Here is a 26,301-nt window from a genome sequence, read left to right as displayed (position 1 = left end):
CAGTGGAAAAGAAGAAGACTCTTGGACCATACCATTTTGGTCAAGAAGAGGGGGAGGGACTCTCTCTCGCTAAGATCAGAGGTGATGACACGCGCGACACCGTGTCCAGTCTAGGTCTCGCGCCAGTCGGAGTCATGGTGACAGCACGTTGGATTAACTTTCAGTCTTTTCATGAAGAATAGTTTCTGTGCTTCTCCCGCTGGATTGTAAAGGTAAGTTTTATCAGCAGTTGTTTTCGCATTTTGTGGTTTTACCGTGGTGTTTTCTGCAGGTAGAGCACGTTACCTTGTCTTCTTGATGAAGCAAGACCACTGTATGCTCAGTTGTTGCTGATGATGTTAGGAACACGGAAATATTAATGGTAACAATGTTTCATAATAAGTTTAAACTGGGGAGCTGTGTCTTTCAGTTGTAAATGTGTCTGTTTTGCTGTAAAAACCTGTGGTCCGTTTTCACACTTTATCGTACCAAGCTTAAAAGGACAGTTCTCTGTGTAGTTTGGGGATTTAACTGTAAACCAGTTTTATCCACAAAATTTCCACCATTTTTCTTTCCGTGGCTAAAGTTATTTACTGAAAACTACTGTACTTTCTCCAACCCTTTTAAACTTATCATAAACGGGTAACATGCTAGGCTTCACTAATTACTTTTCCAGTAACAATAGATGGTTCCTCCATGTCATGCATAGTGTACCTGCTTTTTTTCCCTCTGCCTATCTGTTATATTGTAATATAGCCATTTTACATAATGCCTCAACTCCATGCCTCTATTCCAAATGCATCTTATGAATTAAGTTTTCCAAAATGGTGTTTTTGTCAACCAATTTTGGCTGCCACAAAAACGTTTAATAGAAAACTTTACAGTTATTTTGGGGAAATTGGCCTTATGTAACACTACAATATTTACTAAAACAGGTAAGTGCTTATATATAGCTTTATACCTCTCTTCAACAAAAAAAGTATCAACAGATATACTGGTGGGCTCTAAATCATAATAGGATATTTTTCAACATTTCTCTAATAAATCATTTACTATTGTTTTATTTTCTCATATTGGTTCTGGTGTTTATGTCTGTTAAATAGATCAGTGATTAACTTGAAGAAAAACAGAGTAAGATAGAGTTGCTGCAGCTGATGCTGCTCATTACATTTGATACTGAGTTGGATGTGTGAAAATTCACTTGTCTATCCAGTTCAGATTCAGAAAACTTTATTGTCTGTCATGACAGAAAATTGTCTTAGACATGGCCTCAACATACAGTGCAAAAACAAAACTTGCACAGTGAACATACAATAGCTTTTACAAATAATTAACATTGGATAAAAATAATACAAAGTATGTCTGCATAGTGACAGTGTTTGCATGGGTCATTCATTTTAATTTAAATTTAAATTTGTGATAGCTCTTGCAGCAGAAGTGTTAAAATCCATAGTAAGCTACACTTTCAGCCAGATGTGCATGCCTCTAGACAACACAAGTTCCCTTGGAGTTATGCTAAGATAGAGAGAGCGGAAGAAAAAAACTGCTCAAGGACGTGGAGCAACATAGAGAATCAACAGGCAGAGCAGGCATATTCAGTAAGTAAAACGTTATGGTGCCTTACAGCTATTTCTTAACACTTACTCTAGCAGATTGTAAAGTATGTAGGCAGTACTAGGCACACAATGTCAGTGTGCTGCAGAAGACAGAAATACAGCAAATCTGTATATTTGCCTGTGTAGTCTCACCGTAGCTCAAAGCTGACAGTGTTCTCCAGTATAGCATGCTGGATAAATTAACACAGTAAATGCATGTTTAGAAATAAAACATTTTTTGTAAATGATTAGTAGGAGGGTGCCTGGAGGGTAGTGATTGGAAATTTGGTGTTTTGGCAGAGTTGACAGGTTAGCTGAGAGGCTGACCAGTTCAGTATACGGATGAGTATGTAGATGTATAGTTGTATAAATAGATGTATAGATATATAGCTGGCTAAACAGTTGGCCAGTCAGCTAGCTGGCCATCAATTCAGTGTCTGTTGAGCAAACTGTGAATGAGTGAATTTGATTTGGGTCACCGGTCAGTGATCAGCCTATCTGAGGGTTCGCTTGTGTGTGTGTGTGTGTGTGTGTGTGTGTGTGTGTGTGTGTGTGTGTGTGTGTGTGTGTGTGTGTGTGTGTGTGTTTGTGTACAACTGAAATCGCTTTGCATATGTTTTGGCTGTAGGTCGGTGATCACAGACCATCTGCAAAGCTGGACGTTTTTCTCTTTTAATTTTACTGCTCAAGGCTGAAAGAGATGCTGCACTGACCAGCTGACACTGCTCAACATTCCTCTGCCTTATCTCTCTCACACACGCACACAAACATTAAGTACAATTTCTGTTGATAGTGTGTACACATATTGTTATGCATATTTGAAGGAATGCATTCACTTAACTGTGAATGTCTTTGGTTGTGTGTGTGACTGTGTAATATGATCATCTATTTGAAGATGCAATGGTGGAGGTTGGAGACCAAACCCTGCTTGTCAGGCTTAACAGAAAGAAAGAATAGCAGGGATGCTGCATTTGTTTGTGTGTGTGTACGACTGGTATGTGGGCCTGGCCAACAGAGAAAGAGCCTGGGGTTCTTATCTGACCTCTCCCAGGATGACCTTTCACCCCTCAAGACATGCCCTTTGTGTCCACTGAGCCTAAGTCCATGGGAGAGTGTGTGTGTGTGTGTGTGTGTGTGTGTGTGTGTGTGTGTGTGTGTGTGTGTGTGTGTGTGTGTGCATTCACATACGTGTGTATTAGATGTATAGGCCACATCAAAGTCTTACTTAAACATTGTTATTTGGATTCACCTTTGGCCTTGCAGCCATGAGATATTCCTCAAACAAATACATCTGTACCCTCAAAGCAGAGAGCGTACATATTTGGGTTTGCATGTATTAGCAAGGAGCTAACTAGCTAACTAGAACATAATGTATAGTCCTGACAAAAGTCCTTTGCAGGGGCATTAACCAGTACATCAAATATCTTTCTAATATTTTCCTAATTTAAAACATCCCTGGTAGCAAACAACATTTTTACTTCCAAAATTACCGTCATTCATAGCAGGTTAAGACTGATAGATGTCTTTTTTAGTAATTTATTTTTTTAGATCCGCTACATTAATTTTACAGGGAATCAGTAATATCCTAAAAAATAATTTATGTAAAAGCTCTTTAAAAGTGCTGAATACTTAAAAAAGCTTTGGTGTGGTAGTATTGTCTGTGGATTGCATGGAGCTGATAGTTTAAAGGGATCCTTACTACAGGTTTATATGTGTGAGATTGTGTGTTTGAGTGTAGTGGTGGTGGGAAAGGGGTTCAAGGGGTCATAAAACACCACAATAGTGTCTCTCTCCCCAGGGTGAAAGAAAGACAGGCAGAGAAGAAAAGTAGGGGGGAGATGAAAGGATCTCCCACTTCCACGTCAGGGACAGAGGAAGGAGGGGGAGACAGATGGGAGGAGAACAGATTAACAAAGCTTCATTTAAAGTTTTACATTCAGCTTATTTCTGTCATCGCTGCTAGGCTACATGTCAACTTTTATGTAGTACGGGTCTTTTGGGTTTGTTATGAACAGATAGTCCTTAATAAAGGATTCCGGGACTGTATAAAACTGGAAGAGTACATGTGCAGCCACAACTTAAAATGGACATTTTGACTGAACAATACAAATGCACAGCACTAGGTTTCTTTGTGTGCTTCATTGCAGCCCTTAGATTTTAAAGCAAATTGTTTAACATTACAGTGGAAACACCTTTTTCAGTACTGGTAGAAAATTCTCTCTTTGATGTTACACAGTATTGATCCAAATGAATATTTGGCAGAAAGGTCTACCCAAGAAAAGAAAAAGAGCCAAATTATTATTATTTGTTTGTACCTCTTTAAGGTAGTATAGTAACCATGCGATAAAACATATGAAATGGCTTTATATTTAGACTTACATTACTTGGTTTGGTCAGTAGTTGGTCAGTAGTTTAGGAGTATAGTCAAGATTCAATAAAAGGTGGCATACACCTCTCTTCTTTTATCTCCTCCCTGTCTCCTCTTCCTCTGGTTGTAAAAAGATCAGTCTGCTCTTTGGTAGAAGGTGTGATTACTTCCTCTCAGTGCTGGCTGTGTTATGACAGGGCTTTTTTGTCTTCCATCCTCTGTCTTTCTACAAAGTGGTGCAAGGCATTGAAAGCCTGCACTGTGTCTTTACATATTAAGTGTGGAAGCAGAAGGTGGCTGGCGAGGTGTGGTGTGTGTGTGTGTGTTTGTGTGTGTGTGTGTGTGTGTGTGTGTGTGTGTGTGTGTGTGTGTGTGTGCGTGTGTGTGTGTGTGTGTGTGCGTGCGTGTGTGTGTGTGGCAACCAGCATATGTGCAGTCACAGGTTTAGATAAAGTGGATTAAGTTTGCCAAGTTATTCCCCTCCTCACTGACCCAGTTTTTCATACCAACACATTAGTTAGTAGAAATTATACGTTAATTCAGGATCTTATGCACTTACAATCTATTGTTGTAATTTTCAAGGTGAGGATGGCAACAGTTACATGCATGACCCCACAATCTAATTTCCGTCAGTAGTGTGTCATGTCTTGGAAGCGAACAATACAGCCCTTATTTTACTAAGTTCATTGTTCATAAATGTTAAAAAAATGCTTCAGTTTTCCTCACATTTTTATTGTTCTTTAACACACTTTTTAAGAACAATAACAATGTAAAATTACTAAATTTTACTTAATACAATAACTTGAACACTTTCACTTAGGGAAATGGATACAGAGTTGTAATCATTTTCACATTGCTTTTAATGTGAAAATGAAATAAATAAATTGGATCAAAAAATCTACAGCAAATTTATTTCTGGTGATATGTTACAGTTTTTTTCAACTGTTAACAACAGTGGGCACAACTGGAGTAACGTGTAAAACTCTACAGTCTTCACAGCAGCAGACTCTAGTTTGTTCATTGCTTGAACAAAGTTTTCAAAACTCCACACACTTATCTCATGACTTTAACCACAACACTGTCAAGTTACAACACTTTATTCAGAACACACAAAACTGTTAACACACATTCAGTACAGAATGGATTGGTGTCTGGTGTCTATCAAACCCTGCTGATTGTAATATTAGCTGAAAGCTTAAGCAGGTGTCTTTTTTTAGACTAGTTATTGAACATATATGGTATTTATGTAGAGAAATCTCAGAAAACCTTTTTTTGTAAACAAACACCAAATAAGAATGAAACAATTATACACTGTACCGTTTGAGGGGAAAAAAGAGCAAATATTCCAATATGTCCAGGTCAGATGTCTAAGGTTATATACACAGCTGTTAAAATAGTGAAACACTTTATATCTTTATATTAATAGCAGATAGTAATACTGCGTTCTTGCTGTTTTTCAGAAAGTAATGGAGGTAAAAACAATGGAAACACAACATTCATGTGTATTTAGAGAGGATGCAGACATCCAATGTGATGAAGCAAACTTTTACACATGATGCTGGAGAGAGGCAGGATTAGTCACACTATTCTGTGTTACTGTTTTGTACCTTTAGTTTTTTTTCCAGTAATTCAATAATTTACTAGAGACAAAATACTGTATTAAAGAAAATTGCTGATTTTCATTCCTTGTTGTTGTTGTTTACCTTATATTTATATTTTTTGTTAAGAGTTGTGTTGCTTGGAATGAGTTTTGCAGCTGATGTGAGCTGTGTAGTTCAGGTGACTGTTGATGGGGCCGACTGTAGTTAGAGTTTTTAGTTTAGAGTTAGTTTTTTCAGTTGTCCCCACTGATGTTTAGCAATCAAAAACAACTGTACACCTAAACAATTACAACAACAGTGTTCAGTACACATTTTGAAATAGTACATGCAAAGAATTTCTTTATTGGAGTGTTTCTCATCTGTTGTTGAGCAGATGAGAGAGGTGAATCAGAGAGAAAACCAGAGAGAGAGAGAGGGATGCAGATAGAGAGAAAGTAGAAAAACAGTGTAGCATCTAGGTCAGGGTGTCCTGACTCTGTCAGTTCAGCTAATTTTATGGCATGCTGTCTGGCCAGATGCCATCCTCTGTTTATGTGTGTGTGGTGGGACTGTGTGTGTTTCCTTGAGAGTAGCTTTCAATGGATTTCAGTGTTAGTGGTCATGTGGATATGTCTATAAGTGTGTGTGTGTGTGTATGTGTGTGTGTGTGTGTGTGTGTGTGTGTGTGTGGCTTGGGCTTGACAATATTAAGCAGTACATTTAGTCTCATTGTCAGAGGGCTTTAACTTTTAATGCATTCTGTCTTTATCACATACATAGTATTTCTTGTCATAGTTCTTTCTTTTATGATCTTTTTCTTTTTTTAAAGGACCTTGTTGGCCATATAACTATGATAAAATGTGTTTTTCTTGTTTGATTCTAAAGCTGAAACTGACACTACTTTACATGCAATACAAAAGCATACAATATGATGGAATGGCTTGGAAGTCTGAATTTAGAGTACCTGACAAGTAGCAACGCTTGAAAAGTAAAGGTTGAACTGGACAAGCAAATAGTTATTACAAACAAAATCAATTTACTATGAGCTTAAAAAATACCTTTTGAGTGTCCAATACAAGGTGACTGTGGTTTTGCAGGACACCAATGGGGAACTCCTATGCAGGCCAGCTGCGGACCACGCGCTTTGAGGAGGTTCTCCATAACTCCATTGAGGCTTCGCTCAGGTCAAACACCATAGTGCCTCGACCTGTCTTCTCACAGCTATACCTCGAGACAGAGCAGCCATTGGCACATGATGGTGGGTTGCATGGAATGGAGAAGATGTGATAACGAGTTCAGCAAAAGAGTTAATTTCCTCAATTTGAATTGTGACATCTCTTTTGCAACTGCATCTGCTTGTCACTCTTTTTCACCATTAAAAAGTGTTTTTGTGTGTATATCCCCACCAGGTCGTACAGAGAATGATGATGAAGATGATGAAGATGGCTCAGAGTCTAACAGCCCAATACCCTATCAGATGAAGCCCCCACCTGAGGGATGCTGCACTACGGATGGTTTGTACACATACACAACTTCTAAAAAAACTCAAATCACACATAGGTACATATTTACAAAGATTTTTTACTGCATGACAGTCACAATTGGCAAGAGGACATTTTCAACCTGGATCCGCAGTTTTCCTGTACAACGATACATCTTGCATTTAACCAGGGTTCACCTCATATATGCATGTGCTGTAGGTTTACAGAAGGATCATGCGAATGAGGAATGGGTGAATTCTGCTGGATATACAGTCACACTATTTGCTAGGGTCAGTTTTGTGAGTGTGGTTGGTAGTGGGGTAGTTGGGAAGAGAAAAGTAAATTTTCCTCTACTTGAAATCTCAATGACAACAAATAAAAGGTGAGTTTAGCAGCAGAAAAATATCCAGGCCAGCTGTCTACATAGTGTATATCATTGCTCTTATTTATGCCACAATGAGACACAGTAATCTAAAAGTCAAAGAAAAGCTATTAGATCATTTTGTGAAAATAACTGTCTGTTTCCTCCCCACAGGCTTCTGTCAGGCAGGCAGGGATCTGCGTCTGTCCTCGCTGGCATCAGATGCCTTGGATGTGCCCCCTGGGTTCATGTTGGTTGGGGTGAAGTTCCCCTCCCTTCCTGAGTCCCTACTGGTGTGTACTGTGGACCGCCGCTTTCTGCCAGACGAACGGGGTCACAACGCACTGCTGGGTGAGGAAGGAGACTCACAGAGAAATAGGAAAATATCATCAATGTTTGTTAAAAAGTGAAAACCCCTCAAAATGTCTATTTTTGTTTGGGCCTGTTTGGAACCGGTCAGTTGCTTGGCCTGTTTAATTGTTACTTTTGCCTTACTCGAGACTCACTTATCCAAGACAACAGCCAGCTGTAGATCCTGTCAGTCTGCCCGAAGAACCCTGAAGCTCCGTCTGTGCAGTTAATCAAAGTTTTTAATATTGTGTCTGTCATTGTGTCTGTGTGAAAATGTGCAGCTAGCAAGTGGGCATGTTGATGAGGTTAATTCCACTCGCTCAAACCGAAAGAAAACAAACTTACAAAAATGGCTAACCGGAGAGATGACGAGATACATGAACATCTAAGTCAAAGAACGGCAAGAGCCTCAGTTTATGACAAAATTATGAACGTCTCCTTGACGCAGTGTAATTTTGTCTGCTGCACGCTCTAGCCAGCACCACCAGATCATTTCCAGTGAAAACCCGTCTAACATGGACAATCTCATGTTGTGTGCTACATGTGTAAAAGGGAAACTCCGGCCTGTGTTGGGATGTAATTCCTCGGACTATGTCCAGAGGTCATATGTGAAAATGGCTAGAGATTCACTGCTTTACAGTTAGATATTATCCCTCCTTATACTCGTAACTAAAAAAATATTCCTTTAAAGATGAAATGTGTGACTGTAGGAACATAGTATGCAGCCTATTGTAATCATACATTTTCTGTATGTTTTCTCTATCCAGGCTTCTCAGGGAACTGTATAGGCTGTGGAGAGAAAGGCTTTCGCTATTTCACAGAGTTCTCCAACCACATTAATCTGAAGCTCAGCACCCAGCCCAAGAAACAGAAGCACTTGAAGTACCATCTGCACCGAAACAACCAGGGCGTGCTGGTCAAAGGAGCTCCCATCTTTTGGCGGGGACACGGTAAGAGATGGACACGTGTTTCATTTGAACAACTGGAGTAATTTTTGATTTCGGAAGGTGGAACCAAACACTATTTTCGGGGGGTTTAGGATTTTTTTCTTTGAATGTTTACATTTAAAGTTGTAGTCCGTATGATTTAAGTTAGGTGGTTTCTAGCAGCAGCTTTGGCGGTAAGATGTAATAGCAGGCTTGCCTCTGGGACTTCATCTCCCAGAGTTCCTTTCAAAAACAAACAGTCTTGACTGAATGACGTCAGATGCCTTCACATGCTCCAGTTCATACAGATAGCAGTTTAATCTAAGATGAGCTAAGAGCTAATACGTCCATGAAGATAAGAGCCATGTAGGGACATGCAGAGCCATGGAGGTGATGTAGCTGGGGAGGCAGCAGCAAGTTTACGTGACTAACCATGCTAACACGGTCAACAGTGCTAATGCAGCTATCATAATTACTTACGAGGCTATCGTAGCGGCGCAATGTTTTACTACACCCTAATTTCCACTGAGGCAGACTGTGATATAAACCTATTGCTGATGAAGTATAGGTCAAGGAAGAGTGGGCAGCATGCATCCCTTTTCCACCCGATGTTGGCGCCCTGACGGCTGCTGCTGCAAGCGGACATGACAGTCCAGCTGCTCTGAGGCTTTGGGTGGTTTACAGTCTGGCTGTCATTTCCTGAATATTTGTTCTGAAAAACGACTTCTTGGAGAGAAGGTGGTTCATTTCATCAAGGACAGGCAGGAGTTTAGTTTTTTTGTTCACTTTAAGTTGGACTCAAAGGTGAACGGTCATCTTTATCTGTCTGTTGGTCCGCCATTGTGAGTCAGCAGTAAATAAAGTAGGCACCTGGCCCTATTAATGTACCGTTTCTTTGCATATTTCCATGTTCAAAGTTCCCAATTACTGAGTACAATGGAATGCAGCATAACCGGCACTTACAAGCTCTACATCTTAATACATCCATGGGGCAGACGGGGAGAGACCAACCCCTGCTGACTGATGTAAAAAGCTTGCACATTTGAATTTAGGGCAGTAAAGTCGTCACAGACACTCCTATTTCTTGACAAAACAGCAAATAGAAGCACGTTTATCAGTGGGTCATATGCTTAATCACAATTTTTTTAACTCACTTTTTGATAGATAGAAACTTAAAAGACAATTACCGATATAAAAATTGGACAATAACTTTAAATTAGTACTGTCCCTTCTGGGAGACACTGATGGCTCAGCAGTAGAGTTATAAGCAAGTGAGAGTTATAAGCACATGTCGTGCATTTGGTTAGAGGCCTTAACCTTTAGTTTAGGTATAGTATTTGTAGCAGTATTAGGTATTAGTATTGTATAGTCATAAAAATGTCTACAAATCTGACAAAACAAACAATGAGTGTATGGGTCTGACCAGATGGACAGGTAGGACCTTAAGGTCAGGGGAAAGGTGAGACTACAGAGTATACACAGAGATCACAGTCAGGAGGTAACACATCAAATTAAAATGGTTTGAATGGACACCATCTGGTAAAAATGCCTATTAGCAAGGACACTTACCCTGTGGATATCAAGTTCTCTCAACGTTTCTTACCTTATCCTGTTGTTTCTACTTGGTTGTTAATTATTTACTCCTGGGGGTAAATAGTTAAGCTTAAGAGTTTGGTAAAGTTACTTTTTGAAACAACCTCTGTTATTACTGTGCCATCACACACATGCACTAATAAGTTATTGCAATTACCTAGCTACTGAAATGTTTCTGTCTCCCTGGATAATAAATAACATAGTTTGTGTGTCTATGTGTGTTTCAGATGGCAGGATGAGACAGATGGGGTCCAGCCTCTCAGAAGGCCATGCAATATCAGCAGAACAGCCACCAAACATGGCACTGCAAAACTCATCCCACACACCTGGCAGCTACACAGGTAACACACACAAACACACAGAAATGTGAATATCAAATACAACGCTGATATCAAAGTTCTCTTTGAAAATTGTTTGAAAATTGTTTGTTATTTGTTTGGGTTCTCAGGCCCAAAGAAATATTTTACTGTTTCAGGCTACATACTCTAATATAACCATGAGATCACTAAACATTAAAGGTGCACTATGAGTTCTTGCATGTTTTCAGCGCAATTTCATTTTTGTTTCAAATCGTAGGCATCTCTCCTTGATCCGCTAGCTGCCTGCCCCCTGAATACACTGTGAGAAATCCCAGTCTCAGGAGACTACACAGGGGTTGTAAACGTCAAACAAACACTAGGGGCACATGATAGGCACTGTACAAAAGATCCCTACTTCTTATTTTGACACTGGCTTTCCACACCTACCTCACTTCCTGTACCTCACTTCCTTTCTTCACCTGTCTTCACCACTGATTGGCTTTTGCTCCCACCCTAATTACCTGATTGAGTTCAACTGGTCACTCCTTATTTAAAGACTGCATTCCTTTTCAGTCTATCTTTTCTACACCTTGACATGGGGCGGCAGCTGATTCTCCAACCCGTGTGTGTCTTTTCTGTTATGTTCATCTTCATTTGCCTCTTTCCCTTTTATTACATAAAACTTCTGTTGAATGGACTGAACTTATCTGGTTCTCAGTCATATATTGTGACTGATGCCCCATGACGATGACACTCAACCTCAAAAACTGAATCCTCCTACACAGGCACCAAAACACAACAAACCACTCTAAACAATCACCGACAAGATGGTTGGGGGAGGGGGTGGGGGTTAGTGTTTGTTAGTCATGACAATTACAGAAACATTGGGGGAGGGGCAAACTTTCTCTGTTTTGTTGGAAATTTACTTGGAACGTCAACAGAACTGACCATTCAGGAACTCATAATGCACCTTTTTATGGCAGTGCAAACAGTTGTTAAAGAAACACCCATATCTCACTTAAACTAGTGGATAAAAGGCAATATGTAATAATCACAGAAATGTTTTTCATTCAAAGTTATGGTTATTAATACTATTGATTCATTTTTGTCTATCTGTAAACAGCAGAATCAAATGTGGACCCGAGTGGTCTGCCACAAATAACTGATGCCCCCCACTCGCTGACAAATGGCAGCCATGCTGTTCCCTCCATCACCCATCCACCTTTACATCAGTCCAGGCCTGGGAGACCCTCAGCTACAGGTACAGATTGTGCACACTGGTAACTTCAGCTCTGTAATCCAGTAAATATTCAGAAGGATGTGTAAATATCAAGGATATAGGATCTATTTGATAAACATAAATGCTGTGAATAAAAAGATTTAAACACAAAATAAAATCCTCAATAATAACTTACAATACTATATGCCAGAACTAATATAATAGCATGTAAATTGGGGTATAAAGGTAGAAGGAGGTATGACTTACTGTTTGTAAACACAACGTTCAAAGTTGGCCTCTCCTCCCCTGCTCAACAAAACACCGAGAACGCAGCATTGATCGAGCAAGAGAGTGAATGAACAGAGGGAGCACCGAACAAAGCAGAGGGTCAAACTTTTATTGTTTATTGTTTAATGGTGGTCACGTTCTAAAGCACGAAAAAACACCCACATATCCGCAGGAAGAAGACACATTGCCGTGTTTTGTGTGAATGCAAAGCTTCATCCTGTGTGTGTGTTGGTTAAACTTGTGTGTCGCTTTGAGACGCCGTGGGGAGTTACGGTATCTGCAAATGAGAACGGGCTGCATAACCTGCACGCTGTTATTGACTGGCGGTTACACATGGGGTCCAAAATGCCCATAAACGTTCCAAACACAGACAAAGGCAGAGACTCTTAAGTGATGATTTAGAAGGATTACTTTTGCATTAGTCTATACATTGTTTTTTAGTTAGATATACTGCATAATATACCTTTTAAAGATCTGAATATTGTTGCTCATCTTATTGTATGTATAGCATAATTTTCTGATTTCCAGCCATTATCTTGTGTGCATCTAATCGTGGTCAGATTGGTTCTGTTGTTATTATACCCCTCCCCTGGGTTCACACCTCTGAAAGGGAGTGCTCCTACCACCACCAGCCCAAAGTGTGTTTGTGTGTGTGTGTGTGTGTGTGTGTGTGTGTGTGTGTGTGTGTGTGTGTGTGTGGTGTGTGTGTGTGTGTGTGTGTGTTTGTGTGTGTGTGTGTGTGTGTGTGTATTATGACACCCCTGCTATACAGGAGCCGGGCAGCCGCATTGTGTGTAATGGGTTGTCCTTTGTCTTTATGTCTCTCTCCCTCCCTCTCCCTCTGTCTGTCACCTCTATTAACTAGGGTTATAAAATTCCTTCTCTGTCTCCTCTTATTTCCTGCTTTCTGTTGAATGAAAAGCTTCCTTCCTGTCAATGTTTTTTCATGGCCCTTTTAACAAGTGGACCTTTTATGTGTCTCTATTACTGCATTTCAACAGAGGTTGCAAGAAAGAGGAAAAGAAAGATTAATGTTTGACTAAAATACAACATAACTCTACTATTTCAACAGAAGTCCATCTTAAAATACTTTAGTGAACACTTTATTAATGTGTTATTAGAATTAGAAAAGTGACTTCTCTGCTATACAGGAAATCATGTAGAATCATGAAAAAAAATCATGTAGAAAAATGTGACACTGAAAATAGTAGAAATATATCAACCCAACAAATGAAATTGCAGTGACAAATATTAAAGCAGGAGCAGCAATTTATGAGCAACGACAAGATCCCATAGAAGGCACAAAGCAGAACAATTTAAAACAAGAAAACAATACCTTTTTTAAATGTACTTAAATCTGTGGCAGTTTATTTTTTGGCATCTTCTGAAAAAAATTCTATAATGATCTTTCAGCATTTTGTAATTCATGTGGTTTGAGAGAAAACTAGACTTTTTTTAAGCTTTATAACTTAGCCCTGGCGGGAGGCTTTGGCTAAACTCAGGTCATTTTAAAGAGAGAGAAAGCATTCCTATTGCATATGGCAGTGTGACAGAGAGGGGACAGATAGAGCTGCTGACTTGTATGTTTTTGCTTTCTACTCACTGCAGCTTTAAATTCTTTTAAATATAGATATAGAATTTTTAAAACGCTAATACGCTGTGTAATCTTTTTCTTTATCTTGCAGGGTCACACGCAAATGCTGGACCTCCAAAAAAGAGGCACAAGGGCTGGTCGCCTGAGTCATCTGCCAACAGTCTGACAGAGAGCACTTTGAAGACACCACCATCTTCATCAGCCTTATCAACGTTATCGGTGTCCTCTGTCATCACAAATGGAGTCAGAACAGGTAAAAAGAGAAGAGACATATTGACAAAAAGATAAAAGAAGAATACGTGGGTTTTATGTTTTTTGTTGATTGTAGTGTTTGTATGTGTAAATTGAAATATGTTTTCATCCTTTTTCCAGAGACAGCAGCCCCTCTCAGTTCATCACAGGGGTCCTTAACCCCACTTTCTCCGACAGGGCTGTCTGTAACAATCCCTGATGACCTGCTACACACTTGCAGACTGCAACCTGTCATCTTTAAAGGTCAGTCAACCAATTGTAGCACTGATTTATGATGGTAAAATGCACGTTATCTGTACAAGATTATGTGTACCTGTGACAGAGTTGACTAGCTAATCAGTCAAAGTCATTATTGACTAGCGGGTGATTGGTTAACATTTTTCAGTCAGTTGTCAGTGCTAGACTTTCTCAAGCATGTGGACAGGTGAGGTTTGCAGTAACCACCCAGCAGATGGCTTGTTTAGCTCACCACTCCTCTCAGGTTAGAGGTCAGCCAACTCCTGAGGCTGTCATTTCTCATCCCCCTCTAACCTTTGTATCACCTGTCAACTCATCCACATCTCTATCTTCTATGTCTTCAACCACTTCCTATAGCCAGTGTATGAACTTTTGTATTTATCACCTATCTGCCCTGCACCTCACCAACCCATCTTGTCAGCTCCTGTCTTTTTCTCAACTTTAGCTGCTTTTTGTGCCTCCAATCATATATTCCTATCTCTACTATCGTCCCTCTCTCCTTTGGGAGTAGATCGAACTGCACATTCCCACCATTGTACAACAACTGGTCTGTGCAACAACTGGTCTCTGTTTGGGTTTGTTGCAATGTAAGACTTTTTTATAGTAACTTAGAGAAACAGAAACAGCAAAATAAAATAGGCCTGTCCATTTACATCAGGAGCAATTTTTTTTTGTATATATTGCTCATGGACACTTGTCCCTTTTGAAAGAGGGAAGAAGGGGATTGGCTGAGTGAACAACCCTGGTTAATGGCCAAATCCACCCCCTGAATTACAGCTCCAAGTTATTCTCAGCCTCCTAACTGTGTTCATCTTTTTACCTTTCATTAATACAGGTCATGGCCCACTCCCTCAGCTGACTGGAAATGTCAATGAGGTGCTCGTCAGTTCTCTGCTTCAGAGTTGTTACTTGAGCTCCCAGACACTCCCCAGAGTCTACCAGCACTATGGACCATCACCCATTCAGCCATTGTCAGCTGAGATGCAGATTCTACTCACAGTCTACTACCTTGTTCAGCTAGGTCAGTGAAAAAGCTTCTACTAGAGTAATGGCTAGTATCACTGTTCAGTCAGACTGCAGAGAGGAGGCAAGGGTTTGACATTTCATTATGTCATTGCTGTGTCTCATAATGGCCACTAAGAGGCAGACAGTGGAGGTCGACCGATATGGGTTTTTCTGTGGCCGATGCCATACTTTAGAAATCAGGGTCAGCCTATAGTCAATAAATGCTGCCAATTGATTTTGGCTGATATTTGGCCAATATCTGCTTGTTTTTAAACCTCTATTTGAAAGAGAAAATGTAACATTAATAATAACTTAAGATACACAACATTTATCAACAATAATATTTATTGAACACTTTACCAATCAGCACTACTGCATACATAAATTAAAAAGTTATAATGTAAATACACATAGTGTATAATGTATAAAAAGATATTAAATGAAACGGCTAAGAAGAAAATAAACTTCAAATAAAATGTTAAATGAAAAAATAAAGTTTAGTTCACTTAACAGCATTAATCAAACTTCTGAGAACACAAATCTGCAAACTTTCATAAATAAAATAAATTAACAATTTTAACAATAGTAGTACAGCACACAGTAGCAACCAGCTGCATTTATTTAAGAAAATGATTAACACTTGAACACAAAAAATCTTAGTGGATCTGCCCTGAATAAAAAAAAAATGTAAAAAAAATATTAAAAATAAATAAATCAAGCTTTAGTCTTTTGATTCTGGCTTTTTGTTATTCTCCAAACTCAAAACAGTTTCCATTAAACTACTCAAAGGTATTTTAAATTATTTTTTGTCACACTTACTTTTTTTGTCTCTCACCTTTATTTATCAAAGGCCCTGACCAGGTGCCCCTAATAGAGGACTTGGAGCAGATATTCATGAGGTCATGGAGGGAGTCTCACCTCAGCGAGATCAGACAGTACCAGCAGCCTCAAGCACCAGCCACCCAAGGGAGGCACTATGGCATAGAGGTGAGACATCTGACAAGGGTCCTATTGTAAAAAAACTAAAAAAAAGTACAAATTCAAATAAGCAAACACGTTTACAAATAAAAATGAGGCTCCAGACTTTTAGGATACTGTATTTATGTAAGACTGTACACATTCCCAATTCCTGCTTTTTAACACCACACAACGCATTACTCTATTTCCCTTTATGTCAAGCTAAATTTGCTTTCCTCTTCATGCCATATATTACAGAAACAAATTGTCATGATAAGACTGAGTAAGATAGAAAAAATTAACAAATTGCTCATTCTTTTCTACTCTGTCTCCAGACCTCATCCACCCTGCCTGGGCTCCCCCAGCATTTCTCCTTACCTCCCCAGAGCCAACAACCCCTGACCCCCAGCCAGCTTCCTTGGCTCGCCCAGCTGGCTGCGTCGTCCTGTGGAGAGGGCGTGGTGGTGTTAGGGGAGAAGATTGGATCTTTGGCTCAAGGCCTCCAGCAAACGTTCAGCAGGTTAATGGAAGGACAGCTTGAAAATACCAACTATGTGGTCATTATTTTCACTGCACCGAGACAGGAAACACAGTCTTGTGTGGTAGTCACAGGTGGGAGTTATGTTTTCATATGCCTGTGAATGTGTAAATGTTGTTAAGTTGTCCAGAGAATTAAACAGAAAGAATAAAGGAGATTTTAACTAATTGTATATGTGTGTGTTGCAGGTAAACACCAGTGTCGTGCCTTGGCAGAGTGTATGTACTCCCCCAATGAGGGTCTGAAAGAAATCAACCATCAGCTCTCAACTGGTGTTGTCCAGGAACTCATCCACTACTGCAATTCCCTCGGACAAGGTGTGTCTGCCTTCTTTACATGCACCTTTGTGTGTGCAGTGCATGCATAATGTCTGTTTTAGTCATAATTCACCACCATAAGGTGTGCCTTTCTTTTTCTCAGATGGGGATTTGGATTCCCTGTTGGATAGTGCCACTGTGGATAGCAACGAGCCATCTCCCTTATCCAGTAGTCAGGAATCAGCTGAAGAGAGGAGTCTTAAAACCACACAGAGTCCCAAAGACACAAACAGTCCCAAAGACAAAAACAGTCCAAAGGATCCACACACACAATGTTCAAAAGACTCACCCAGCCCTAAAGAGAAAGCTTCAAGTACCAAAGACACCTGTTCAGGTGAGACCCCTCAGGTTTAAGGGGGGGGGACACTATATATAGAATACACTTTCTTGCCTCACCGGAGTGTGAGGGGATGACTAACTGTTCTCTTCAATTTGCCTTTTGCCTAATTGCTGATGCAACTTTTCCCTGGGATCCATTTTATAAACTGTAGAACACTGATTAATTGTCAGAGATTACATCTGCACCAGGACAATCAATTTAAAATAAATCCTTGATTGAGTATGATGATATGAATTTGTCTTTGTATGTGTGTAGAATACTCCATAGAGTGGCGTGAGGTTCGTCCCATTCAGCTGGCAGTGGCCAGGAAGCTACTGTCCCATGTCTGTGCCATAGCAGACTCCAGCACACAGAACCTGGATCTTGGCTCCTTTGACAGGGTCAGCTTCCTCATTCTGGTCCCGCCGTCCGAGGTAACATTTCAGCAGACTGTTCTCCACCTCTGGAGCTCTGGTTAGTCACAACTCTTTTTATCTCAGCAGTTGTTTTTATTCAGTCTTGTCTTTATAAAGGAGAGACAAGATGTGTTTAAGTTGACCTTCTTTCTCTTTGGCTACATGTCTCAGGCGTCCTTCAGGAGCTTGGGGGTTTAGACCAGGAGTGTTTGTCTCAACGGGATGCTGAGCGTTATGTGGTCAAGATGGATCAGAATGCTCAGGCACGAATTAATAGCCTCATCCAGGAAGCACAAAGCAACTCCTCCACACTCTACATCCTGGTCCACGACCACGCCCACTGGGACATTAACAGGTGTGTTTGGTGTGTGTGAGAGAGAACATGAGAAAGAGATCAGAAGTTGTGCAGAATGATTACTGTGTTGTGATTGTTCCATCAACTCAACAACCTGGTACAAGAAGAGCATCAACAAAGCAATCTAGTGTGTTTTCTCTTTCTCTGAGTCTCTGTCATTGTCTCTTGCTCTCATTCAGTGCATCCCACTGTAGCTCAGACAGTGATTCGGCTCTGGTGGACCAGCTGTTAAATTCCCGTGAGGTCAGAGATGCTCCAAACATCCTAATTCTCCACGTCACCTCCTTCCCCTTCGCTCTGCAGACACAGTATACACGCATCAGCCCCTACAATGAGATCCACTGGCCCTCTGCATTCAGCAATGTAAGATAGAAGGCTGTGTTTGATACACATTCTGTATTTTACAAACACTAGCTGTGAAAATATTTTACATTGTCTGTTTGTGCGTGTAGGATGTGGACCTGTATCATGAGAAGACGCGCTACTTTGGTGTGTCAGAGCTTTTAGAGTCGACCCGTTCAGGGAGCAACATGCCCCTGCTGCGTTATGATTCCTCTTTTGAAAGTATGGCATCTGCCCTGGAAGAAAGGTAGCACAAACACACACATGCTTAATTCACACAACTACCCTACTCTTCACAAGCATAAGCATGTTTGAATTACTTGGAGATCTACTCAAACAAGCCCTTACAGTCTCTCTCTCTCTCTCTCCCAGATTCCCCAAACTGCACAGTGCTGTGATCCGGACAACAGTTTTGATCCAACACTACTGCGTAGCTCTGATGGCTGCATCCAGCAGAATCGGCAGCTCCCACAATCTCCACAAACACACCTCTGTGGAGACCCTAGAGATTGTTCAATCACTGCTCACTGCTGCCCTGCAATGTCCCGCCCACCACGGCCACATGGTCCTGCTGCGGATCCCGTCTTTGGCTCTGGCAGCATGGGCCCACCGACGGCTGTCCAGAGTTAGGAGGCAGCTAGGTCTTGAGGAGAGTTTTGAAATCATAGTGGGGAATCCAAATCAAGCTCTTAATATTGGACAGAGCTTCACTGATCGAATCAAGGTGGGGTAGTAGGTCACAATATCATAAAATACAGGCAACATAATTCTATGGATAGATGATCTTACAAGTAGAGAAGTAAAAATACACTGACTGACTGTAAAAAAATTGTTTATTTCTGTACTTGTGTTTGTGTGTGTGTTCTGTAGACGTGGTTGAAGATCCAGGATGCTGACTGGGTTCCTCAAACCTATCTGGAACTGGAGTCGCTTCCCTGCATCCTGATCCTGTCAGGAGCAGAGCCACTGGGAGAATCACTGCCTAGGTACACACAGAGTTCTGATCATAACTCTGTATTCTGACCTAAAACATTGACCCTTTGTTACCAACCCTCAATGTACTGCAGTTCCGTTGCTAAGTGTTAACATTATATGAGCTAAATCTGGTCTAATGTGGAGTAATGTTAGAATAATGTTAGTGAAAAAGTGTTGTACCATAGTATCTTGCAGGAAAGCCACAGAAGCTGTAGTAAATATCATCCGGGATTTAAACAGTGAATTCATTCTGCACACAGGTCATTGAAGTATTGTGATCTTAGAGTGATAAGCTGCTCCTACCTTCAGCGAACCACACTTGAACAAGAGCTAGGACTAGCTGCTTATCTTGTGAGAGCAGAGTCACGACCCCCACACAACCCCGGACCAGGAAGTGACCTGCTCGAGAGTGACGCAGAGAAACTTAGCAGTACTGACAATGAGGAGGAGGAGGGACAGGAGAACGGTGAGATGAGATACTGTACATATGAACAGTTCTTTAAAATGTGTAAAATGTTCACTCGCTGTTTTAAGGGATACCTTAACTACTATACTTACTCTCTTTTTCTTTTTTCCATTTCCAGGTGACTCCCCTAAGTCATGCAGCCAGCAGCTCCAGTCAGGCCCAGACAGAGGAGCTTTAGATCCTTTCCCTGCCCAAAGCACCACCTCTCCAAATGTCCAAAAAGCGACCATGGACACCATTCAACCACCCTCACAATCACAGACTCAACTTCAACCCCAGCCCTCATCTCAGTCCTTTCCGTATCCTCAACCTACATTACACCAACCTCAAGTGCAGAGTTATTCACAAGCCCCGTCAATGACCCAGCCACAGCCACAACTCCAAATTCAGAGACAAAACCATCACTTACCTCAAACAAATTCCCAACTTTACACTCAAACGCTTCCCCAGCACCAGTCCCTCTCCCAGATGCAAATAGCCCACCCTAAACCTCAACCGCTTCCCAACACCCAGTCTCGTCGCCAACACTCTAAATCTACCTCCTCTGGCTCATTGTCCCCGCGAGCTTCTTCTCCTCATCTGAGCTGCTCTTGGGCACGGGGAGTGAGTCGCCCGCCTTCTGTGCTCCTCTCTCGTGCCCTCTACGATATTATCACAGCGAGTGACAGCAGCGGTCTACCAAGATGTACTTCATTCTTGCCACACATGTCAGTCGCATGGGCAAGCAGCTTCAGGTAAAACCAACACATTTCTTTTTACACCACTACAAATAGTATGAGATAGGACTGATGTGATGAGATATGAGGTATTTATCATATTCTGTATATCTCATATCATAAGAGATATCATATTGTGAGTTGGATAGCTGTCATGCCTGCGTTGGTTTCCAGCAGGATGTTGGCAACTTGGTTGGATCCTGGAGTGCCGGTGCAATTCAACCGGGTGACACTTTTTGTGTCAAAAGTACTAGTACAACGCAAAGTTAACATAATTTATTTGAACATATTTATTAAAATAGACTTTTAAATTTAAAAATAGTCTTACAATTTAGTTGAGGCTGACCAACAAAGGGTTAATTTAACTGTTTGTAGTTCAAAAATCCTAGTGGATTGGTTCAGTGGCTCAATGTGTATTAATGTTTAGAAATGAAAAGCTATATTAATTAATTATATTAAAATGTATTTCTATACTGCCTTTCCAAAGCAGAGTTACAAGGTGCTTCACAAAATTGAATACCTACAATATAGGTGCAAAGATAGCGAATCATGGGGAATAAAAAGGAAGGAAAAAAATGATAATTAAAAGTATGTCATACACAGGGTGTAAGGGTTCAATAGGTGGCATAACAATATGAATTAAAGTCTGAACAGTAGGCATGAGGTAAAAAGTTAAAGGTAAATAACCAGAATGAACATGTGTAGTTTTGAACATATGACACAAATGTGAACAAAAGACAGTTATGTGCATCCAGACCTTTTTACTCAAAGTGTCCTGAACAGATCAGACACTGAAAGTCTTACTTGGAGGAATTTAATTAAGAACTATATTGTTTGTGTACAGGCCCTTGCTGAGTAAGATGATGACGTGTACAGAGCAGTCACTGTATTACCGCCAGTGGACAGTCCCCCGCTCCTGCCACATGGACAGCAGAAATCGCACTGAAGGACGAAGTGACAACTTTCACCCTCGCAGGCTGCTGCTCAGTGGACCCCCACAGGTACTATCTGTCATAAGTTTTCTCAAACTCAAGATCATGCTATGCTATATATTGACGTGCATTTCCTTTTGTTCTGTCCATGGTCAGGTGGGTAAGACAGGAGCGTACCTGCACTTCCTGGGTATTCTGTCTCGGATGCTGATCAGGCTGATGGAGGTGGATATCTACGATGAAGAAGAAATCAACTACAGTCAGTTTATTTGCAACAGCAGCCACACTTTCTTAACTACATTAAGTAAAATATGGAGACGAGACTAGGAGACTTTCTTAACAACTTTAATATTTCTATATTTTCTACTGTTTCCCCAACATGTTTTGCTATTATTGCTGCTAAGATCAAATGATGAAAATCTAGGAATTTGTCAGAATATGTCAAGAACAAATTTTAATCTTCATCATACGCCATGCTGTGAACTCTTGTAACACTTGTACATGTGTTTATTTAGGTGCACAGGCTGAGGGGGTGCTGTACCACCCACCCAATGCTTCCTGGCCCAACCCAGACATTGTGAGGACAATGCCGTTTGACTATACCATCCATGACCCCAAATATGATGACATCAGCTCTATCTATAGCGCTGGATACAAAGCCAGTGCTGAGGGTAGGCACAGTCAGAAAACATATATATTTTCATAATATATTTTTTACTCAACCAAAACTATATTCACAGAGCATTCATCTTCTCTTACGAAGTAAACAGTATAATGTGCTGTTGTCCGAATCTTTCTTTGCTCCTGTTGTCTATCCAAGGAAACCACGTACGCCAGGAAGATGTGTACTTACGTAGGCGGACATCTCGGATCAAGCTGTCCAAATATGCGGCGTACAACACATACCACCACTGTGAACAGTGTTATCAATACTTGGGCTTCAACCCCAGATACCAGGTCAGCAGAACACAACAAACACACAATCTGATAACTGATAATCACACCCTGCTGTGGAAATGTTAAGTAATAATAATAATTATGTATACTTTATTAAATTAAATGTAGCTGATATAAACTGATGATGTATGTCCTCTCTAATTGTATATTCAGATGTATGAGTCAACACTGCATGCCTTCACATTCACCCATCTACTGCTTGGGGAAGAGATTCAGCTTTACTTCATCATCCCAAAGTCTAAAGAGCACTACTTCAGCTTCAGTCAGCCAGGAGGCCAGCTGGAGAGCATGCGGCTGCCTCTCACCTCTGATTGGGTGAGTCCCTCCTTAGTGAAACCTTAACAACAAACACTAGCCCCCCCTACAACTAGATAAAAGGTGATGTGCATCCCTATTGAGCCTGCTTGGCAAAGGAACACTGATTATCAAATATGCATTGTCTGTTTAGAAATGATATCAGAGGCTGTGTTTCAGTTAATCCCTTCTAGGTACCTATGTACCACAGTACATTTCCGTTGCGTTTAAATGGTGATTTGCAGTGTTGAGCAACACCCTTGAGCTCCACTAGGTGGTGTTACAGGCTAGACTATAGCTAAATTGTCCTTGTGGTAAACTGGATTACTGTAGCCCAGTGGTTCCTATTTATTTTCATAAAGATATGTGCACAGCAGATTTTTGTTTGAGTGGGTATTTTGTAAATTTAGTGAATTTAGTGACTCTGATCACATCCTCTGACCAGCACACCAGCCTGAAAACATCTGAACATATCACACCATCATTAATATTATGTTTTTTTATATATTTTATATTCTTCTCCAGAGCCCAGACTGCATCAAGACTCCAATCTTCACCCCAACCACCGGTCGACATGAGCATGGTCTGTTTAACCTGTACCATGCTATGGATGGAGCCTCACATCTGCATATCCTGGTGGTCAAAGAGTACGAGATGGCTGTGTATAAGAAGTACTGGCCCAACCACATTATGCTGGTACTGCCCACTGTCTTTAACGGTGCCGGAATAGGTATGTTACTGCTAATACAACTAGCCATGTAGGGATTACTTAATTTCATAGATTTCTATTACAGGTTTTCATAGCAGTTACACTGACACATACAGTACTGAAAAGTAAATATCAACTGTTCTTGTCATAGTCCACCACATTCATCAACAGTTCCTGTTATTCTGTAGGTGCTGCTCATTTCCTGATTAAAGAGCTTTCGTATCATAATTTGGAGCTGGAGCGCAGTCGACGTTTGGAGGGTGGGGGGCCATCAGGTGACGTCTGGCCTTTCATCATCCTGGCCGATGACTCCTGTGTTATGTGGAACACAGTGGACCTCGACGCACGCAAGTACATACAAGCACTTTTTTTATATGAATAAGTGTGTTGGAGATAAAAGCTTTTGCTTGTACTGGAAGCAATTATGTGTTAATTCCTGTTATGAGTTGGTTTAAACATAGCTACTGTTTGCTTCCTGCTGTCGTTAGTGGTCCAGTGGAGCACGCTGTGTCACTGAAGCACATCTTACAACATATGGAGGCCTGCCCAGACCTGGCCCACTTTGGACTATGCGGGATCAGGAAGTGGAGCAGCCGTGGACTCACAGGTCAGGGGTCATGATATCAGAAACCTTGAAAAGTCTCTTAACTTTTTTGACAGCATTTCAGTGCTTATAATTACTATACAAATTAACTTAATATATACATGTTGCTCTCAGGGACAAAATGTTAATTATATAATAGTATAATAGTATAATAGAAAAAAACTACATACAGCCACACACAAAATGTAACGCTATAAGCTTCACTAACATAGTAATCATTGCAAGCCTGTTGTATTGGACTGCTACTTTGTGGGTTCATTAAGTTGCCGTGAAACATTCAGGGCAGATTCTACTTGCTGTAGATGCCTCACAACCTAACTGCAGAAACAGGTTGTTATGTCTTCATCCCTTCAGTGTTTATTTTACCTCAAAGATTTTACAGATAATATTTTAAAGCATGTCTGGCTCCAAGCTACGTATATCTCCTAAACAAACCCTCGTCAGGCAGTGTGCAGCCTCAGATAACCAGCCACACAGAGCCTCAATGTCTGAATGAAGGTTTTGGCTACTTTGTAACTTTTGTACTTTTGTATGACTGAAATAAATTAGAAGCTGCATTTGTTTTGTTTCATCCAGGTAATAAACAAAGGGAGCCCTTCTCCAGAGGCCACCTTCATGACTTCCTTCTCCTCAATGTCGACCGGAGCCAGAATGTCCAGTACGACCAGAACCGCTTCACTTGTCACGATGTGGACTTCACCCTGAGGCTACACAGTGCTGGACTGCTCATCTGCCGGTTCAACAGCTTCAGCGTCATGAAGAAGCAAATCGCCATAGGAGGATACCGAACGTTTATTATCAAGACCAAGGTAGATTCTGAAGACACATGACAACTCAACCACATATCTCTCAGAGCAGAATAAACAGATTTGAAAAATACTTTATAACTATTACATCACTTGTACAGTAGTATATAGGATAGCAGTATAGCTGCACATACACATATAATGCCACATTTGCAGCTACACAGGAAAAAATTTAAACTTTTTGCACAAAAACCATTCAGTGGTCAAATTCAAACAAAATTGTATTTGACCATCATTAATCAAAACAAACAGCAAATTAAATTACTGATTATTGTTCAAGTGAGTAGTAGAAGAGGCAGTTGTTTTGGCACCAGGCTTAAAAAAAACATGCTACAGTATGTTTGGTAGCTGATACAATTTGGACCAGCACTCAAGCAATCAGTATAACTATGAATCTGTGTAGGCATGTAACAGTTGATGAAAGATATTTTACTTTTTCAAAGCTTCATGGCAACAAAGATTATTAAGCAAAAGTTTGACATTTCACCAGACGACGGATGTTCCCACCTCAGTGGGGCCATCGCAGTACATCTGTGCTCCGGACAGCAAGCACCTTTTTCTGGCTACACCAGCTCAGCTCCTCCTGGAAAAATACCTTCAACACACCAGCCAGAAGCTGTTTCCACTCAGCACCAAGAACTACGCACACCCTGTACTGTCTGTGGACTGTTATCTCAACCTGGGACCTGAGGTATACACATACAGACACACCTAGTCTCTTGATTTGTGGTAAATGATTAACCTCTGAACAGAAATATAGATTTAAACTGTATATCCATAAATTTCAACACATATGTTATACATATATACGTATAAAAGTCACTGTTCTTGCATCCTGCAGGTGACTGTGTGTTTTGTGAGTTCTAGACCTCACTCTGTCAACATCAGCACCACAGGGCTGCTGTTCAGTGGTCTTCTCCTCTGTTTTGCTGACTCCTTTGTGACTCCTCTGTTCCTCAAGAAGTTCACCTTCCTCAAAGGTACAAAGGCAGACCAAATACTGACAATGTAAAAAATATAACGCTTTAGGTGTTACAGATGGCGCATTTGCAATTAGTATTTTTAATAACGGTACTGTACAGAGCAAGTTACATATGATCTCATTCTGAATGACCAAATGTGCTAAAGTCTCTATCCCCCTCCCTTCTGTGTGCCTCGCTGTAGGTGCAACACTGTGTGTCATCAGCGCAGACCGTAGCTCTTTGAGGCAGACGGTGGGCAGGCTGGAGCTGGAGGAGGAGTGGAGGTTCAGGCTCAGCGATGAATTCCAGACTGCCAATGCCAAGGAGGACCGACCGCTCTTCTTCCTGACTGGAAAACATATATGACTGAAACACATGTAAACAGTGGAGTCCCAGTCAGGATTGAAATCCCTTTAATTGCCAAAGAGAGGAAATGTACTAATGCTTTTTTTATAGCATGTGCACCAACATAGGTTCAGAATGGACAATAATGTGTTATTGCCAAAGA

The 26,301-nt window shown here is 40.8% G+C and overlaps 1 protein-coding gene across 1 annotated transcript; it reads left to right on the top strand.

Moving 5' to 3' along the window:
- On the top strand, nt 1-26,301 carry greb1 (growth regulating estrogen receptor binding 1). Its single transcript, XM_032522317.1, has 34 exons — nt 1-212; nt 6,620-6,780; nt 6,932-7,036; nt 7,539-7,715; nt 8,483-8,665; nt 10,462-10,575; nt 11,657-11,794; nt 13,726-13,887; nt 14,007-14,129; nt 14,959-15,144; nt 15,979-16,115; nt 16,421-16,697; nt 16,812-16,940; nt 17,044-17,274; nt 17,536-17,733; nt 17,847-18,030; nt 18,210-18,393; nt 18,483-18,619; nt 18,745-19,096; nt 19,243-19,358; nt 19,608-19,813; nt 19,932-20,547; nt 21,374-21,530; nt 21,618-21,720; nt 21,977-22,132; nt 22,282-22,418; nt 22,572-22,733; nt 23,238-23,442; nt 23,610-23,772; nt 23,910-24,028; nt 24,602-24,834; nt 25,322-25,522; nt 25,673-25,811; nt 25,996-26,301. The coding sequence occupies exons 2-34, from the start codon at nt 6,627-6,629 to the stop codon at nt 26,157-26,159; spliced, it is 6,048 nt and encodes a 2,015-aa protein (XP_032378208.1). The 5' UTR covers nt 1-212; nt 6,620-6,626; the 3' UTR covers nt 26,160-26,301.

This window comes from Etheostoma spectabile, chromosome 1 (genome assembly GCF_008692095.1).
Source record: "Etheostoma spectabile isolate EspeVRDwgs_2016 chromosome 1, UIUC_Espe_1.0, whole genome shotgun sequence".
NCBI classification, from domain to species: domain Eukaryota; kingdom Metazoa; phylum Chordata; class Actinopteri; order Perciformes; family Percidae; genus Etheostoma; species Etheostoma spectabile.
Note: the sequence above shows the minus strand (reverse complement) of the source record. Positions and strands in the feature narration are given on the sequence as shown.